The sequence below is a fragment of the Silurus meridionalis genome, chromosome 17 (assembly GCF_014805685.1).
Source record: "Silurus meridionalis isolate SWU-2019-XX chromosome 17, ASM1480568v1, whole genome shotgun sequence".
Lineage (NCBI taxonomy): Eukaryota > Metazoa > Chordata > Actinopteri > Siluriformes > Siluridae > Silurus > Silurus meridionalis.
In genome coordinates, this window is record NC_060900.1 from 1490411 (window position 1) to 1510600 (window position 20190).

General features: G+C 43.2%; 1 protein-coding gene across 1 annotated transcript in view; it reads right to left on the reverse strand.

Moving 5' to 3' along the window:
• si:dkeyp-14d3.1 (transmembrane protein 132C) overlaps window positions 1-20190 on the reverse strand; it is a 163867-nt gene that overhangs the window by 38656 nt on the left and 105021 nt on the right. Inside the window, exon 4 of the mRNA XM_046871716.1 lies at window positions 6491-6677. Coding sequence (XP_046727672.1) covers window positions 6491-6677 — 187 coding nt within the window. The remainder of the gene's footprint in view (window positions 1-6490; window positions 6678-20190) is intronic.

Sequence of the window (20190 nt, forward strand, 5' to 3'; positions counted from 1 at the left end):
GTGTTTTAATGAACCATAAAGAGAACATGAAGCAGTAAAACATTCAATACTATTCTGTCTTTTCTTCTCTTAGGATCTGCCCGAATCATCCAATACTTCTGGATGAACTTCTTTTCCACTGGAGGCCACACTGTGCAGCTGAGGATGAGATTTTACTCTGTCAGCAAAATATCAGGAGAACGTCTCTGACACGATCCACCGAAATCATACAGAACAAGCTGTTCCTCCTCTTCTCCAAACTCCCACCCTGTCACACTGAAACTTTCTGACACACACACACACACACTCACACACACACACACACACACACACACACACTCACACACACACACACACACACACACACACACTCACACACACACACACACACACACACACACACACACTCACACTCACACACACACACACTCACACACACACACACACACACACACACACACACACACACACACACACACACACACACACTCACACACACTCACACACACACACACACACACACACACACACACACACACACACACACACACACACACACACTCACACTCACACACACACACTCACACACTCTCACTCACAGACACACACACACACACATACACACACATACACATATCCCCATCCTTATACACATAGGTCTGTGGCAGAAAACTGCTATGACGGATGCAGTATTGATCCTGGGATAAGTTTTACAATCCATCTCTCTCTCTCTCTCTCTCTCTCTCTCTCTCTGTCTCTCTCTCTCTCTCTCTCTCTCTCTCTCTCTCTCTCTCTCTCTCTCTCTCTCTCTTGTTCTCTGAGCAGCTGAGTCGAGTGCCTTGCAAAAGCTAATAAACGTTCCTTTGTTCAGATTGATTAACAGCAAGGACACCATTAATTGTGAAATATGCTGCACATTAACAAAGAGAGAGAGATAGAGAGAGAGGGGATAGAGGTAAAGAGAGAGAGAGAGAGAGAGAGAGAGAGAGAGACAGAGAGAGTCAGAGAGAGAGATGAACAATGAGAAAGAAATAAAAAGAGATTAAAAGTGAGAGAGAGCGAGAGATAGAGAGAGAGAGGGAGGAAAGAGAGAGAGAGAGAGAGAGAGAGGGGGAGAGAGAGAGAGAGAGAGAGAGAGAGAGAGAGAGAGAAGGAAATTAAGTCATGAATGAGAGAGTGAGGAAGTTATAAATGTGATTAGAGTGTTTCTGGACTTTAATATTGGTTAGTGTTAATAAAGCGTGACCTTGGATTGAAGGTCGTGTGTATCGGCTGTGAGTCGTTGTGGAGACGAGAGACACATGAATGTTAATCAGTGCTGAAGTTCTCTTTGTTCTCAGTGCAGAATACTGGCCAATCGTTCACCCGTGAAACTCACACTGCTGCATCTTTCCCTGCCTCTGTGGCTGCCTTTTACCCTGCTGCCTCTGTGGCTGAGTTTTACCCTGCTGCCACTGTGGCTGCCTTTTACCCTGCTGCCTCTGTGGCTGCCTTTTACCCTGCTGCCTCTGTGGCTGACTTTTACCCTGCTGCCTCTGTGGCTGCCTTTTACCCTGCTGCCTCTGTGGCTGACTTTTACCCTGCTGCCTCTGTGGCTGCCTTTTACCCTGCTGCCTCTGTGGCTGAGTTTTACCCTGCTGCCACTGTGGCTGCCTTTTACCCTGCTGCCTCTGTGGCTGAGTTTTACCCTGCTGCCACTGTGGCTGCCTTTTACCCTGCTGCCTCTGTGGCTGAGTTTTACCCTGCTGCCACTGTGGCTGCCTTTTACCCTGCTGCCTCTGTGGCTGCCTTTTACCCTGCTGCCTCTGTGGCTGAGTTTTACCCTGCTGCCACTGTGGCTGCCTTTTACCCTGCTGCCTCTGTGGCTGCCTTTTACCCTGCTGCCTCTGTGGCTGACTTTTACCCTGCTGCCTCTGTGGGTGCCTTTTACACTGCTGCCTCTGTGGGTGCCTCTTAACGGCAGCTACAGAGGCTGAACGAAAGCAGTTCAGGGTGGAGTTTTCCTTCGAAACTTATGACTGATGGTGTCACATGACCCGGATCCTCTCTGATTGTTTTATATTAATTACAGATCACCAGCTGCTTCTCCACGTCTGCATCTCCTCGTGTTTCCACTTCTCCAGCGCGACGCCAGATGCCACGAGGAGGAAGCGCTCCAGGGAACGTTTACTGTTGAGCTTTGGGTTAGCTGCTGGCGCTCGACCAGTTTCCTGTCACGGCTGCGTTTAAAAAGCGCAGGAACATCTGGTTCTGCCTAACGTGTTAACGTAAACACGGCGTAACGAAGACGTTGGGTTCTGCCTCGGCGTCTGTTCGCACCGCTGACTGTTTAAAGCTTTAATTAACTCACCGAGTCACAGCAAGAAAAAAACGAAAACACGTGATGTTCCTGAGTTTCTATTAGGAGAAACGTTCAATATTCTCATCACGCAGACGCCACGCAGACGCCACGCTGGCACTATACAGCTACCATGCAGACACCATGCAGACTCGAGGTCCAAGCACCAATACTTCTTATTGTTTCAGTGAGGGCGCCACATCCTTCAATCTAACACCTCTTGCATTATTGAACATGGAATGTTGTAGATTAATTTATCTGTTCATCCATCTATCTCTCTGTCTATTTCTCTGTTTTACTCTCTCTTTGATTCTCTGTGCACTCTGTGATTATCTAAACCTACTACACACCTAAGCATGTGTGTGTGTATATATATATATATATATATATATATATATATATATATATATATATATATATGTGTGTGTGTGTGTGTGTGTGTGTGTGTGTGTGTGGCTGCAGAGCCTTTATAAGCTGCACATTGTCAGTACACTGCACTTCACTGTCCTCTTTACACTGGTCTCACACCACACACTGTCAGGCTGAGCATGAACACACACTACATGGTGACACTGACACGTGTAGATGAACACACACACACACACACACACACACACACACACACACACACACACACACACACACACACACATACAGCATTACACTAAAGTAAAAAAAAGAGCTGCACTCAGAGGCAGGAAGCATCACACTGCCTAACCACACACACACACACACACACACACACACACACACACACACACACACACACACACACACACACACACACAGTAGCGCAGCTGCAAATTGCAGGTTTAGTGTATTAAATGCCCTTGTTCTAATGTGTTATTGTTTCTATAGTAACAGCTCTCTTTCTTTCTTTTTCTAATTCTCTCCATCTTTCCTCCCTCTCCTTCTTTTCTCTTTCCTGCTCTTTCTCTTTCCCACTTTTCTCGCTACCTCTCTCACTATTTTTCCTCCCTCTTTTTCTCTTTCCCTCTCCCCTCACTTGCTCTCTCTTCGACTTTTCTTGTTCCCTTTCTCCGTCTTTCCTTCCTCTATTTTTCTTTCCCTCTATTTTCCTCACGCTTTCTCTCCCTTCTTTTCTTGCTCCCTCTCTCTCGACCTTTCCTTCCTCTCTTTTTTCTCTTTCCCTCTCTCTCTCCTTCTCTTCTCGCTCCCTCTCTCTCCATCTTTCCTCTGTCTCTTTCTCTTTTCTTTCCCTCACTCCATATGCAGCTGTGTTTAAACCGCTCGATCTCAATTAAACATAGTGCAGAAGCATTACACGTACACAAACACCCAACAGCAGTGCATCATGGGTAACGCGGTCCTCGAGCACCTGTGTCGAGAGTCACGGCTGCGTGAGTTACGGCAGACGATGGAGCAGTGCATCATGGGAAGTGTCAAGAAAACACGTTGTTAGAAACAACAACAACAACAACAACAATACATTCTCAAGTTTGGAAAATGTGAGTGTGTGTGTGTGTGTGTGTGTGTGTGTGTAGACACGAGCAGGTGATTAATTTCTGACATTCGGCTGACTGGAGGACTGAAGCGTGGTACAGGGAGGCGCGTGGCTGCGGTTTAATAATGACACATGCTCATGTCTGTTCAAATAGCGTTAATATCTCACTCCTCATCAATCCTCATTCCACATCCAATATTCACATTGATCTCTCCATTAGGCAGCCAATTAAAGAGAATATTACCCACACACACACACACACACACACACACACACACACACACACACACTGAGCTACATCACACACTCTGGACACCAGTCATCCATCGATGTTTTTGCACCAAGTACATGGACTGATTTTAAGAATCGTTTGTATTTGGATAAATTCTTGTATATAGATGAAAAGTGTTTTTTTTCCCAGTTCAGCATGTTCTGTGTAGTGTGAAGAGTGTGTTAGTGTGTGTAGTAGTGTGTGTAGTAGTAGTAGAAGATCACTCTTTTTTTGTGTTTCCAGTGGCGGTGTAACGTGCTGGAAGTTTCCTAAAAGATACAGAAGCTACGATGAACCAAAACAATCTGTAGCACAGCCTGAACCCTTACAGTGCTGCTACCACGGTGTTCACCGCCAGAGTCACAAACAAACTCATCTGTAGCAGCATGTACACACACATAATCGACAATCAGCCAAAAGCGTATGCTGCTTAACAACACGTTATCAATATGATTGAATGTGAGACAATACAGATTTATAATGCAACAGTACAATACGATTTGAGCTGCTACTAAATTCAGCGACAATATGATTCAATTCAGCAACAATATGATTCAATTCAGCACCAATATGATTCAATTCAGCAACAATATGATTCAGTTCAGCACCAATATGATTCAATTCAGCAACAATATGATTCAGTTCAGCACCAATATGATTCAATTCAGCACCAATATGATTCAATTCAGCACCAATATGATTCAATTCAGCAACAATATGATTTAATTTCAGCACCTATATGACTACATTTGATGCAAAAAAATTTGAAATTGGTTACAAATATGATTAGATTTAATTAGGGGTCTTTTAATTTGTCACATGTACATAACAGTGAAACTCTGAACCCGTAACTCAGAGCCCTAATCACTCATGTACCACTTCCCCATATGATCAAGTAAATCCAATGCACAACATACCAAACCTTGCCAGTCACACTGTAATAAATTCCATAATAATGTGATTCCGACGAGAGAATTTTGGTTAAAATACTTCAGTGTAGAAATGTGACACGAAATACCTCGAGTGAATGTTTGATACCTGCAGTTCATTACACAGAGCCCTGATCTGACACGTCTATGGTCTCGTACCTGTAGAGAATCTCACACAGCTCCACAAAATAATAAATACTTCAATAATTAAAGGCAGTGGAGCATTTTTAAAAGCTGTCTTTGCTTATATACTCGGTCTTTAATCTGCTGTGGAAGTGTGTTTGATGCTCAAAAAGAAACTAAAACCTGGACCACCCGCTGAGGTTTCCTTCATTTAAAAAGAGAACCTCAGTCAGAGTGGTGTGTAATGACTGTAGCACTGCTGATGCTTGACTTTAACCCCATACACACTCCCGCAGTGCGTCGACTCGCTTCGGTGAAAACACGGATAAAAAAAAATCTAATAGAAATGGGCGTGGCTGAACTGAGAAACCAATCCACCAATCAGAGTGGTGCATTCGATTGCGAAAAAAATAACAGATGTTTGATATATATTTTTAAGATAACTGTTATCTTCCTCTACAGCGAGCCTTCAGGCTTAAGTCTTGGACTGCGAGAGCAAAATTAAATGCAAAGCGCAATCATTTCCTCTGGCGTTTTATTTCTCCTTTTCAACTAGAACTAGACTGATATCGTTGAAACCATGGCGACCAGAAGTAAACTATATATAGGACACGCCCACAGCATTGCTCATGCAGATGCTCGGAGGTTCTTTGCTATTTATTGTGTCGTATTCTGAGTTCAATCTGTAATACATCTTCATATTTCTGTCCCGACCTTCTTCACATCCCCCTAACTGGATTTCTACCAAGCCGTTTATTTTTTCTTCTTCTGCTTCTTCTTCATGGAGCCTGTTGATGAATAAGGCTGTGTAAAGAGCACTGAGATACAGTACGCTTCGGATTTCATCCAAACGACAGACTAAAAACGGCGTATTTAAATATTTTATTCGTAACAGACATGAAGATGATTCAGACTGTTGACTCATCACATACACACACACACACACACACACACACACACACACACACACACACACACACAAACAACATCAGACTGGAGACAGAATCAACAAAACATCTGATAAAATGAATTATATCCCAGACTCATGAAATTCTTCTTTTAAACTGATCTATCTATGTTTATAGAAAGCACATGGAGGTGTTAGCTCAGTGAGTAAAGCATTGAACTCAGGATCTGATGGTTATAAGCTCAAATCTCAGAACCACCAAGCTGCTGGAGCTGGGCCCTTGAGCAAGGCCCTCAAACCTCAGCTTCTCAAGTGTAAGTCGCTCTGGATAAGGGCCATAAATGTGAAGCATCAGATGAGGCTTTTCTCATGGTCATTACGCTAACATGTATATTCTGTGATCTTCTCACATCAACTCGTTAGGTTGAGTGCACGTGAGTGGTGTATCGTGTGTGTGTTTGTGTGAGAAGCTGCTCACCATGGCGAGTGGGACGATGCCGGCAAGCTCCCTCTGGACGATGTGGATTTTTGTCTCCGTTTCGTCAGACGTCGCTCTGATGCCTGGATACTCCACCATCCACGAGATGATCCCACTGCCTACCGAGTCCACTATTACATCCATCTCCAAATCCACCTGCACCACTCGCTGCCATCCGGGCTCCACCCTGACAACACACACACACACACACACAGCATGTCAATCTTACTGACCACAGAAACACACAGCGGAGAAGAACCAGACAGGAAGTAAAAATCTATTTCATTTGCATAGAATTTTTATTTCATTTTTTTGGCACTACAGAAGAAATCCTCCTGCAACTAAAAATAAAAATAAATCTTTCATTAGTTAGGTTTTAATGCCGTAAAAAAACTTTTATGTTTTAATGATCCCAGACACAAGACTCTGACTGAACCCAAAACCTTTTATAGTTTCATTTTTAAGCTTTTAAGTTTGACATGATCTCAGGATTAAAAACTGAACATGTGTCAAAACACGTCACACGCCATTAACATTATTACCGCTCACGGCGAGAGAGGAAACGGAGACGTATCAGAGAAAGAGATGATAACACCAAGAAGTGATGAAAATAAAACTATTACAATAGATTAAAAAGAGAATAGAAGAGAAGAGAAGAGATAATTACAGTATAAATGATAATATATTACAGCTGTATAAGTTACAACACTTCAGTATTACTGGAGGAAGTTCCTCGTATAACACAGAAACCTGAGCTCTGCTCTCCTGCATCATGAGAGCTTTGGGATAAAACAATAAGTGTGAGGTCCGAAATGTTCAAAATCAAAATGTCAGCTTTAATGTCAGGACCTGAGCGCGTATACATAACGACTGAACTGCACAGAAATACAGCACTTTATATCCACTGTTTCAGTTCACTGTGTTCCCAGAACTAGCCCAGAATTTCAAATGGCATGAAGACTGGTCCCACATCCCACACACACACACGCACACACACACACACTGCTGGTGTTACATAAGTGAATTGAGCTAGAGTGGACGCAGCAGATGCACTGTGACCTCTTAGTAATCATTCATATTTCAGATTTATGTCAATTAGGACGATGGAAAAAGTGCAGCAGTTTCCACTTACAGCAGACGTGCACATCACAGTGTGTGAAATACGGCGGCGTTTGGGATATCAGCCGAGCTCTAAGCGCTTATGTAAGCAGTCCATCAGAGCTAAAGCGAAACGTCTGAGCAAGCAAAAGTACAATTCCAACATGACAATATTTGCCCTCTAACAAACAAGAGAAATTTGCATCTCCCTTTCATATGAGCGGTGCGAGACACCGGGACTGCTTGTGGAGAGAGGTGGAGAGTGAGTGAAAAAGGATAGAGAGAGGGAGGAGGTGATGACTTTGAAATAATAAAATCTCTTGCAGGCAGAACCGCAGTGAACAGTGACAGAAAAGAAGATGGTGTGTGGAGAAAGTTAGAGAAAGAGTGTGGAGAAACTTATAAGAGGTAGAGTGTTGTGGGAGAGGGGGTTAGAGAAGGTTAAAAGGTGTAAGACGGCTGTTAAAGGGGGTAGAAAGGTGGGGAATGAGGGATAAATGGGTAGAGAGTCATAGGATGAGAGATTTAAGGGTTGGAAAGAGGGTTGACGGGGTAGAAATATGTGGTAAGAGGAATAGAGAGGAATGGAGAGTTGGGCAGAGGGATAGAGGGGTAAAAAGTGTGAAAAGAGGGATAGAGGGGTAGAGAGGTGTGGAAAATGGATTGAGGATGTTGAAAGGTATGAGGATGGATTTAGAGGTGTGGAAGTGGAAAGAGGGATAAAGGGGTTGAGAAGTATGGGAAGTGAGATTGTGGAAGACTGGAGGTTGGAAAGAAGGATGAAGGGGTAGAACTGTGTGGTAAGAGGAATATAGAGGAATGAAGCATTGGAAGAGAGATAGAGGGGTAGATGGTTGTGGAGGGAGTTAGAGGAGTAGAGAGGGTTGGGGAGAGTTAGAGGAGTAGAGAGGTTGGGGATGGAGTTAAAGGAGTAGAGAGCGGTGGGGAGGGAGTTAGAGGAGTAGAGAGGGTTGGGGAGGAGTTAGAGGAGTAGAGAGGGTTGGGGAGGGAGTTAGAGGAGTAGAGAGGGTTAGGGAGGGAGTTAGAGGAGTAGAGAGGTTAGGGAGGGAGTTAGAGGAGTAGAGAGGGTTGGGGAGGAGTTAGAGAGTAGAGAGGGTTGGGGAGGGAGTTAGAAGAGTAGAGAGGGTTGGGGAGGGAGTTAGAGGAGTAGAGAGGGTTGGGGAGGGAGTTAGAGGAGTAGAGAGGTTTGGGGAGGAGTTAGAGGAGTAGAGAGGTTTGGGGAGGAGTTAGGGGAGTAGAGAGGGTTGGGGAGGGAGTTAGAGGAGTAGAGAGGGTTGGGGAGGGAGTTAGAGGAGTAGAGAGGGTTGGGGAGGGAGTTAGAGGAGTAGAGAGGGTTGGGGAGGAGTTAGAGAGTAGAGAGGTTAGGGATGGAGTTAGAGGAGTAGAGAGGGTTGGGGAGGAGTTAGAGGAGTAGAGAGGTTTGGGGAGGGAGTTAGAGGTAGAGAGGGTTAAGTAGGGAGTTAGAGGAGCAGAGAGGGTTGGGGAGGGAGTTAGAGGTGTAGAGAGGGTTAAGTAGGGAGTTAGAGGAGTAGAGAGGGTTGGGGAGGGAGTTAGAGGAGTAGAGAGGGTTGGGGAGGAGTTAGAGGAGTAGAGAGGGTTAGGGAGGGAGTTAGAGGAGTAGAGAGGGTTGGGGAGGAGTTAGAGGAGTAGAGAGGTTGGGGAGGGAGTTAGAAGAGTAGAGAGGGTTGGGGAGGAGTTAGAAGAGTAGAGAGGGTTGGGGATGGAGTTAGGGGAGTAGAGAGGGTTGGGGAGGAGTTAGAGGAGTAGAGAGGTTTGGGGAGGAGTTAGAGGTAGAGAGGGTTAAGTAGGGAGTTAGAGGAGTAGAGAGGTTTGGGGAGGAGTTAGAGGTGTAGAGAGGGTTAAGTAGGGAGTTAGAGGTAGAGAGGGTTGGGGAGGGAGTTAGAGGAGTAGAGAGGGTTGGGGAGGAGTTAGAGGAGAGAGAGGGTTGGGGATGGAGTTAGAGGAGTAGAGAGGGTTGGGGAGGGAGTTAGAGAGTAGAGAGGTTAGGGATGGAGTTAGGGGAGTAGAGAGGGTTAGGAGGGAGTTAGAGGAGAGAGGTTGGGGAGGGAGTTAGAGGAGTAGAGAGGGTTAGGGAGGGAGTTAGAGAGAGAGGGTTAGGGAGGAGTTAGAGGAGTAGAGAGGTTGGGGAGGAGTTAGAAGAGTAGAGAGGGTTGGGGAGGAGTTAGAAGAGTAGAGAGGTTAGGGATGGAGTTAGGGGAGTAGAAAGGGTTGGGGAGGGAGTTAGAGGAGTAGAGAGGTTTGGGGAGGGAGTTAGAGGTGTAGAGAGGTTAAGTAGGGAGTTAGAGGAGTAGAGGGTTGGGGAGGAGTTAGAGGTGTAGAGAGGTTAAGTAGGGAGTTAGAGGAGTAGAGAGGGTTGGGGAGGGAGTTAGAGGAGAGAGAGAGGGTTGGGGAGGAGTTAGAGGAGTAGAGGGTTGGGGATGGAGTTAGAGGAGTAGAGAGGGTTGGGGAGGGAGTTAGAGGAGTAGAGAAGTTTGGGGAGGGAGTTAGAGGAGTAGATTTGTAAAGAGGTATAGAGAGTGAGAAAGTTGCTCAGCTAGCACTTTCTCTTGTCTAAGTATAGAAGCTGTGCTGAGTGAAAGCACATTTTTGTGAAGTGATGGAGGAGTTCAGAGTGGAGGAGCTGTGGGAACATGTAGAAGAAAAAAACACTCAGAGGTTTTATTTATAGACTCAAGTTTAATTGTTTCCACTCGTTTTACTCCCTGTTACAAAACGCTGAAAAATATTTCCTTCAAAGTGGAAACATTTCACTGCATCACTTACACAGAAATCTCACCTATATGTTATTGTTCCTATAGTAACAGCTCAGTTGAACATGGATCCACTCCGTGTTCTTGTGGATTGGAGGTTGAAACACAAGTTTGGTGTTTGCTGTTAAATTGTGGGAATGTTCTGTAAGTGTGCAGGATCAGGAGCAGCTGGACCCAAACACCCTCTGTGGGAGGTATGAGATCAGTGAACAGTCTAAACACCAGCTTTGGTACAGAGAGAGAGGGGGAGAGAGGGGGAGAGAAGGAGAGAGAGACAGAGACAGAGGCTAAATAAACCCTCTTCCTGCTGAGATCAGATATCTGAGGGTTTTTCACTGCTGAGAGCCATTAATTCAAACTGTCCTCACTGAGCCATTATCAGTGCTGAGCTCAGAGGCAGTCCAGGATCCAGAGTCAGTCTTTTTATTAAAGTCTGTCTCATTTTCAGAGTCAGTCTAATAATTAGTGTTAGTCTCATATTCAGAGTCGGTCTAATGATTAAAAAGTCGATCCCATTATTCAAGTAAATCTTGTTAGCGAGGGCAGTCTCATTTTTAGAGGCAGTCTTGTTATTCAAAGTCAGAGTCAGTGTTGTTATCAGAGTCAGCCTTATTTGAGGCAGTTTAGTTTTTACAGTGAGTCTAAATATCAGAGTTAATCTCATTATCAGCATCATTTTTAGTCACTCAAATTATCAGAGCACGTCTCTTTATCTAAGTAAGTCTTATTATCTGAGTCAGTCTCATTATCTGTGTCAGTCTCATTATCTGTGTCAGTTTCTTTATCTGAGTCAGTCTCATTATCTGTGTCAGTCTCATTATCTGTGTCAGTTTCTTTATCTGAGTCAGTCTCATTATCTGTGTCAGTTTCTTTATCTGAGTCAGTCTCATTATCTGGATCAGACCCGCTATCAGAGTCAGTCTCATTATCTGGATCAGACCCGCTATCAGAGTCAGTCTCGTTATCTGAGTCAGTCTCGTTATCTGAATCAGTCACAATATCTAAATCAGTCTCGTTATCAGTGTCAGTCTCGTTATTAGAGTCAGTCTCGTTATCTGGATCAGTTCCATTATGAGAGTCAGTCTCGTTATCAAAGTCTTGTTATCAGAGTCAGTCTCGTTATCAGTGTCAGTCTCGTTATTGAAGTCAGTCTCGTTATCTGGATCAGTTCCATTATCAGAGTCAGTCTCGTTATCAGAGTCAGTGCTTTGACTTTCTGTAGGCTTCAGAAAAATAATAACAGTTTACTGTCATCAGTCAAGAATCCCCTCATCTGGCAGAACTTGAGATTTCTGGAACGATTGTGTGTGTGTGTGTGTGTGTGTGTGTGTGTGTGTGTGTGTGTGTGTGTGTGTGTGTGTGTGAAATCGATGGTCTGTATCTCCACTGTCAGATTTGTTGGAGGCTTAATTTCTCACAATAGTTGAAAACACTTTACTTTTGTTTTGCACAAAGCTTCACACCTTTCTCTCTCTCTCTCTCTCTCTCTCTCTCTCTCTCTCTCTCTCTCTCTCTCTTTCTTCTCTCTCACACACACACGTGCACGCACACACACACACACATACACACAAACACAAAACTCATACCTGTATGTATACACTTTTTTTTCTATTACGTTTGGCATTTCCCAAGTATATGAACTAAAAAAGGCAATTTGTTTCCTTTTATATAGCGTGTGCTTATGTGGCTGTGTGTGTGTGTGTGTGTGTGTGTGTGTGTGTGTGTGTGTGTGTGTATGTGTGTGCTCTGAGTGCAAAGTCACCTGACCGTAGAAAATAATAATAATGCTTTAGACTCCATTGAGGCTCCAAAAAAACATACACAGACCCAAAAAGTACTTTCCTCAAGGTCAGAGCATTCTCACACACACACACACACACACACACACACACACACACACACACACACACACACCTGTACACCCCATAAGATAGCATTTCTTCTACAATAACGGTGGGAATTGTAAATTGGCAATTATTTGACTTTTCTGAGGCACAACAGTACAGAATAAAGCAACACAATTACAACATTGATTGACAACAATGCTCACTGTCTCTCTCTCTCTCACACACACACACACACACACACACCGAGACAACACCAACAACAAACCATCAAGACTAACACAATAACATCATCAAACCACCAACAACACCAACAACATCAACACCAACAACATCATCATCCACACCAACAACAATATCATGACCAACATCACACCAACAACAGCAACATCAACATTAACACCACCAACAGCAACAATAACAACAAATAGAACAAAAGAAATGCTCTGAGAAAAAAGATGGACGATGTAGAAAAGAGAGATGAGAAATAAAGAACAACTAACACGAATTAAGGACACAAAAACAACGAGAAAAACAAGAGCCAACAAACGTGAAATGGTTTTAAAGGAAGTGAGAGAGAGAGAGAGAGAGAGAGAGAGAGAGAGAGAGAGAGAGAGAGAGAGAGAGAATGACAAAAGATCAATCTAGACAAGAACGCAAACAAAAAAGAAACATGGCGCAGAATAAAGAAGGAAACTGAGAGAATAAAATGAGAAAATGACAGGGGACAGCAGAAAAAGCAGGGGATGGAGAGGAGTGAAAGTAAAGAAAATAAGAGAAGAAAACAAATCAAGATAAAGATGAAAATAAAACAGAAGAGAACAGGAGATAGAGACAAAAGAAAAAACAGAGACACATAGGAAGACAGAGGAAAAGGAGAGGAAGAACAGAAAGACTGAAAGTGAGACAGACAGAGAGAAAAACGGAGAGATAGATTGAGATATTTATTTCAGTTTAGTTCATTCTAATTTAAGAGAGAGAGAAAGGTTGAAGCAGTGACTCAAAGAGAGAGAGAGAGAGAGAGAGAGAGAGAGAGAGAGAGAGAGATTTTCTTTCCAACTGGAATGAAATGAAAGAGAGACAAACATTGAGAGACAAGGAGACAAGAGGTGAAGAAAGTGTCCCACTGAATGAAAGATGGACAGAAGACGGAAGAATGGTGAGATGTGTCAGAGTCCATCACACACACACACACACACACACACACACACACACACACACACACACACACACTGTTGTTAGGCAGAACAAGTATATGAAGGCCTCCAGAGAGAGAGACAGAGAGCAGCAGCTGTACTATATTTTCTAAAGGAAACTGTTTTTGTGTGTTAATCTGTGTGTGTGTGTGTGTGTGTGTGTGTGTGTGTGTGTGTGTGTGTGTGTGTGTGTGCACTTAATGGGCTTTTATATGATTTCTTGACATTAGAGACTGTCACCCCTTCAACTTCTCTTTTTTTGTATAGTTTTGCATACTGGAAATTAAATGTGTGTGTGTTGGTTTTGCATGAGTGTGTTGGTGTGTGTTAGTATTTGTGTGAGTGTGTCGGTGAGTGTGTCGGTGTGTGTGTTGGTATTTGTGTAAATGTGTTGGTGAGTGTGTTGGTGTGTGTGTTGGTATTTGTGTGAGTTTGTTGGTGAGTGTGTTGGTGTGTGTGTTGGTGTGTGTGTAAGTGTGTTGGTGTGTTGGTGTGTTGTGTGTGTGTGTGTGTGTGTGTGTGTGTGTGTGTGTGTGTGTGTGTGTGTGTGTCTGTTGGTGAGTGTGTTGTCAAGATCTCCGAATATCTCTTCATGACTCCTGCTCTCCCCTTCAGCCACTGCTCATAATCTTGGGGGAAACTATGGACAAGCAACTGTTCTTCTCCCCACATGTTGTAATGTGTCTTGTTCTTGTTGGTTTCTTTTCTACAACATCCGAAGGATTCGACCGTTTCTGCCCACACAAGCACAGGCAGGTGCTTGTTCAGTTTCTTTTGATTTCGAGACTGAACTACTGCAGGTCTCTGCTGGCAGGTCTTCCCCTGAACGCTATTCATCCACTGCAAATGATCCAAAACACAGCTGTACGACTTGTGTTCAACCTGCCCAAGTTCTCCCACACCACCCCACTGTCTGAGATCCTCCAGCACTGCTCGACTGGTACCTCCTTCTCTCAGAATGAGAGGTAAGTACACTTCAAGGCTCTTCTCTGTTCTGGCACTGAGGTGGTGGAATGAACTTCCCCTAGATGTCCGAACAGCGGAGTCCCTGACTATCTTCAAGCAATGGTTGAAGACCTTCTTCTCCCTGAAAAAGTTAAATTAGCAATTTCCAGGTTGTAGTCTGATTTATATTAGGTTTGTAATCCAGTGTATCAGTGTAGATTTATTCATTGCTGGAGACTTAAAGCACTTTTGTACGTCGGTCTGGACACGGGCATCTGCTAAATGCCACAAATTGAAATGTAAATGTTATTGAGTGTGTTGGTATTTGCGCGAGTGTGTTGGTATTTGCATGAGTGTGTTGGTGAGTGTGTTGGTATTTGCAAGAGTCTGTCTGGTCTGGACCAGAAGATCTACAGAAAAAAAAATGACATCACCATTACAAGCATGTTTGAAAACAAGCAAATCTAATCCTAATCCAGCATCAGGACAACGCTGGCTCTAAACATCTCTCCCAAACAAGCTCTGCTCAATCCTGATGTCACTGGATCATCTCCTGCACTCCATTAATACATAACTGCTGTTTGCTCACAACAAACATCATCCGAACGCTGAGCACCAGCTTTCACGCGAGTCTGCGTGTCTGAAGACCACATCTCTATTCACTCGGTACAGAGAGAGAAAGAGCTGCTCATACAATCGTCATTACACATATTATTAAACAGAAATAACCAGCGTCACTGGGCAGGGCATCCAGATGGGGGCGCCAGAGTGGACTATATTACACCATCCCAAAACATAAACACATTTATAAAAAACGGTGTCCTTGTTTGAGGACGAGACGAGCGGAAATGAGCATGTACTTATCTCTAATGTTTATTTCAATGACTGACAGATTAATCTACGTGCCCACACACACACACACACACACACACACACACTATATAACACTTTGTTCCAGATCAAATAAACACCTCCAGAATGTGAAAACACTGCGAAACCAACGAGACTGGGGAAAACCAAAGAAAAATAGAATAAAGGGATTTTTTTTGTAAATGAGCAGTTTTTTTAAGTGTGTATGATGTGACTCCATATCAAAGTTTAAAAACATCTGGATAACATTGCAGAATACTGACGACTCTGAGTGATATTGAAATGATCCATTTTGAGGTGGTGTGATTCCTTTACCACACTGATGCAGTTTATTCTCAGAGAGTTACACAGTCTGTTTCTGTCCGTACCTACAGACGTGTTGTTTACATGATCAATGAGTAAAGAAACGAATTTCTTTTCTTATCTGTTTTAGGAACATTTTCAATGATATCGAAAATTGGTTTAGATTTATACAAAGATTAAAGTATATCTCTGAGAACATTTTCTGTACGAGTCCCTGTGTATTAGACTTTACTATAGAAACCAAACCATCGTCAGAAATTATCCCTGCTCACATCAATGCTTGTAGATGTTCCATGTTTCTATGATCATGTGCTCCACTCTGTCTCATCACTGATGTCTTATTCATGTGGTTTCGTTTCTGTCTCGCCATTGGTCCCTGCGTTCGTGTGTCTATTCAGCTGTTTCAACGTCCATGTTTGATCATTATCTGGATGTTTTTAGACACCTTTCTGTCCATTTTGTCTTGTTTCGTCCATTTAAAAGATTCAGACTGGTCAGAGCAACTGCATCTTGTGTTGTCTTTTTTTCTTTAAACTAATAAATGTTGCACATGTGCATGTTGTGTTGTTAATTTTGAGTTCTGTGTAGTTCTGTGTTCCTTTTGTTGATTTATATTGTTTGCTGAAGCACCTTGTGCTGGGAAACCTTTCATTTCATGGTGTACTGTAATGTATATGGATGAAATGACAATAAAACCTACGTGGGTTGACTTTACTTGACCTTTTTTGTTTACCAGTTTATACTGGTTTACCCTGCATTTGCATCCACTGCCGCTCTCAGATGCATTTGGATTACATGACAACCAAATCAGAACGATCCCATTAACACTATCGTGTCCTTCTGGTTACAGTCTGATCTGCTGTCCGAGTCTTGCTGTTACACCAGATCAGACTGCAATGTAAAAATAAAATAAAATTAATAAATAAAAGAGAGAGAAAGAATGAAAGAGACAGAAGGATCTTGAATATGTGTCAGAGCTCAGGGGAATTCTAGCACTTCAGCACCGTGGACAGCAGCCAGCAAAAACACACAAAAGCTGAGTCAGCAGATGTGTTCAAACTCAGCTTCATACTAAAACCCTGAAACATCATTAAACAATCATTACATTCCTCTGTACTACTGTATGATTACTCTGCTGTACTAATGCATCGTATGGGCAAAAGTATTTGGACACCTGACCTTCCCAGTCATATGTGGTTCTTCCCCATAAGTTCTATTCACACAGTTTTATATCGTGCCTTGGGATGTGGAAACATAAAATATTCCCTTCACTTGAACTAGGAGTTCCAAACATGTTCCAGCATGACAATACCCATGTGCACAAAGCCAGAACATCACTATGATCCCTGTCCACAAAGCAAACTCTGAGAAGATCTGCTTTACAGAGTGAAAGATCTTCTGCGATAGAGCTCTGACCTCAACCCTACTGAAAATAAATGAATGTGAACTCTGACTTTACTCCAGGCCTCCTCACATCACCTACATCAGGATCTGACTTTTCTAAAACCCTTGTGGCTGAATGAATCTCACACAAATCTCCACAAAATCTAGTGGAACATCTTCCCAAAAGAGTGGAGACTATTATAAGAGCAAATGAGGAGTAAATATGGAATGGGATGTTCAAAACACAAACTTTAATTCATGTAATATAATAATTTCCTCCCTAACAGGCTTTTATCTTGAGGGAAATAAAACATGATCACATCAACACTGGGGTCAGTGGAGTAACCTGGCTGTAGGTTCTGTAAAGTATGTAAAGTACCAAAAATCGAAATAAAAAGCGTGAGGACACTCGCTGCACTGCTGGAACTGAAATCCACCTGCATGCTGAGAAGCTTGAGAACTCTAGATCAGATCCTCAATGACATGACTGAAACAAGGAGGGAAAAAACCTCAAGGTTTTCTTTAATCTATGAATTCTACAGGTTTGAGATCGCTCCTCTCAGCGTGGATCCTTCACAGACAGTGTGTAATGTGAGGGGTTTTTTACTGGAGGCTACACTGATCTTCTGGATTAGAGTGCACACTAAACGCCCAGCTGGAGGCTCTTCAGCTTCCTAATCGCTTCTGCTGGATGGTTAGTTAGCTTTAGGACAGAAGAAATAAATATATAAATAAATTCAGCACACACTGGAGAAGGAGGTGGAGAAAGATGGAGCTCTGAGACTCTGAGAATGAAGAAACGTTGAGACACTATAAAAAAACACTAACGAGAACATGTTTGGATCTCGTCTTCAACACAACAGGGAGTAAAACACATTACTGAGATGGAGGAAAACAGGAAATAAGAAGAAAAACGGAAATGAGAAGAAAACAGGAAGGTAACATGCCCTAGGGTGCGTAAACTTTTGCACTCAGCTGTGTAGAGCTTTAAAATTGCACACTCGCATAATCAATTTACACCAACACTGCTTTCATTATCTTTAAATGCTTTATTAGTGTAAATCCAGATGGTTTAACACACACACACACACACACACACACACACACACACACACACACACACACACTTAATGTGTATGTGCATGATGAATTCATGTTTAATTCACACTTGAATCTTCACACATAACAATGCACAGCTGGATACACACACACACACACACACACACACACACACACACACACACACACACACTAGTCTGTGTGTTTGTGTGTGTGTGTGTATATGAGGGAAACCTTTATTGACAAGTTCACATTTCTCCAGTTAATGATCTCAGTGCAAATTAGCACTGCAACAATTAAATACACATCAGTCTGTGTGTGTGTGTGTGTGTGTGTGTGTGTGTGTGTGTGTGTGTGTGTGTGTGTGTGTGTGCGTGTAAATATATATACAGTTAAACAAACTACCAGCCACAATAGCAAATAAACTGCAGCTTTTATAAAAATAGATGGGAGACAAATAGTCCTTGCAGATGTTACACACACACACACACACACACACACACACACACACACACACACACACACAAAGAATCAGAATTAAAAAAGGTAACTGTGTGTGCGAGTGTGTGTTTGTGTGTGTATGTGTTCAGGCTCTCACATTGTGTGTCCTACAATCTGTGTGTGTAATTGTGATTGTCAATATTCTCACTTCACCTGTGGCTAATAAAACACACACACACACACACACACACACACACACACACACACACACACACACACACATCATGCTGTAAATGAAATGGATGGCACGTTGAGAGTTCTGGCAAATTAGATGTCAAGATCACTAAACGACACAGTAGTACAGAGAACAAGCACACACACACACACACACACACACACACACACACACACACACACACACACACACACAAACACGTCTCTCTCTCTCTTTCTAACTGAATGATCAGCTAAACTCCATCTGACTGGAACACAGTGATATAAACACAGATGAACACCAAAACACAAACCGGAAGCAGAACCTCGGTGATGGACGACTCAGTAACCACGGCGACCGGAACGGACAGATTGTGTGTCCAGAATGTCCCTAATAAGACGTGAAACTTGAGTTGGAAGAAGCAACAATAATTCCTGTTTTCCCAGTAGCACAGTAACATTTTAAGAAGGTGGGCTGTGATGCCCCTGGCATTACTGTGTGTCCTGAACTAATCCGTGTCGTGATTGGACGAGACAATGTGGAGGTGTGGTCTGATCACGCAAGACATGTTCAGAAAAGGTCTGAGCAGGACATGATCATCAGTAGTAAGATATAAAAGGTGAGCGTATACTTCACAGAAATCCTTTTACTCTGTGGTCATGTCCACAGGAACACGTTTTTAATCCAGGGCGGCCATGTTGAAGAGCCGCGGCATCTGAAGGGAAACGGTGTTTGGAGGTTACTTGAACAATGTGAAAGAAAACCAGAAGCTATCCAGACTGTAATCCTGTTGGAATTCACTGTAAAAGGACGTATAAAAATGATGTGCGATGTCCTTGCTAGTAACCCGTGAGCTTCTATTGCACCTAAAAACCTCGCACTAATAGCACTTTTACAGGACCGGATTCCAGCAGCAGGGCCATGTTTAAATCCCGCAAACTCGCCATGACGACTGGTTCGAACGGCGTCGTCCGTCTAGGGGCTTTCCATTAGCGACACTGTCCCAACCGCTTTAATGACACTCTGAGTTACGAGCTCGGAAACTTTACACACATTCCGCATTTCTGATTCCCTGCTGTTCAAAAAAAAGCATACCAACGCTAGCTATGTTCTAACTGATTTTCAGGAGAAATAAAATGAGAAGAAGAGCAGAAGGTTGAAGCATTTGAGCGTTAGCGCGGACACGCTTTAGTTGTTTTCCCGTTAATGCTACGCCCCGGCTGAAGGATGTACAGCGTCCGTTCTCGTTTAAATTAATTTGGCGCCGTGGCGTAGTTCTGCGACCCGCCATCTCCTGCTTCTGCACTGTCCTAAACCTCCATATAAACAGTTTAACCGCAGCCGTGTCCTCCAGGCAGCGTTAAATAACCCAAAGTGTTCTGCTGAAGTGCACTTTGGATTTGCTGTAAATCTGGACGCTGTAGCTGTCAATGGTTTCGCTCAGTCGGAGAAAACGTTCAGCGAAGGAAAGGAACATTGATTTCCGTTTTTTTGTTTTGTTTTGATAAACAGTCAGTAAAACGAACGCAGGTGTTCTTTTACTTGATGCTGTGAT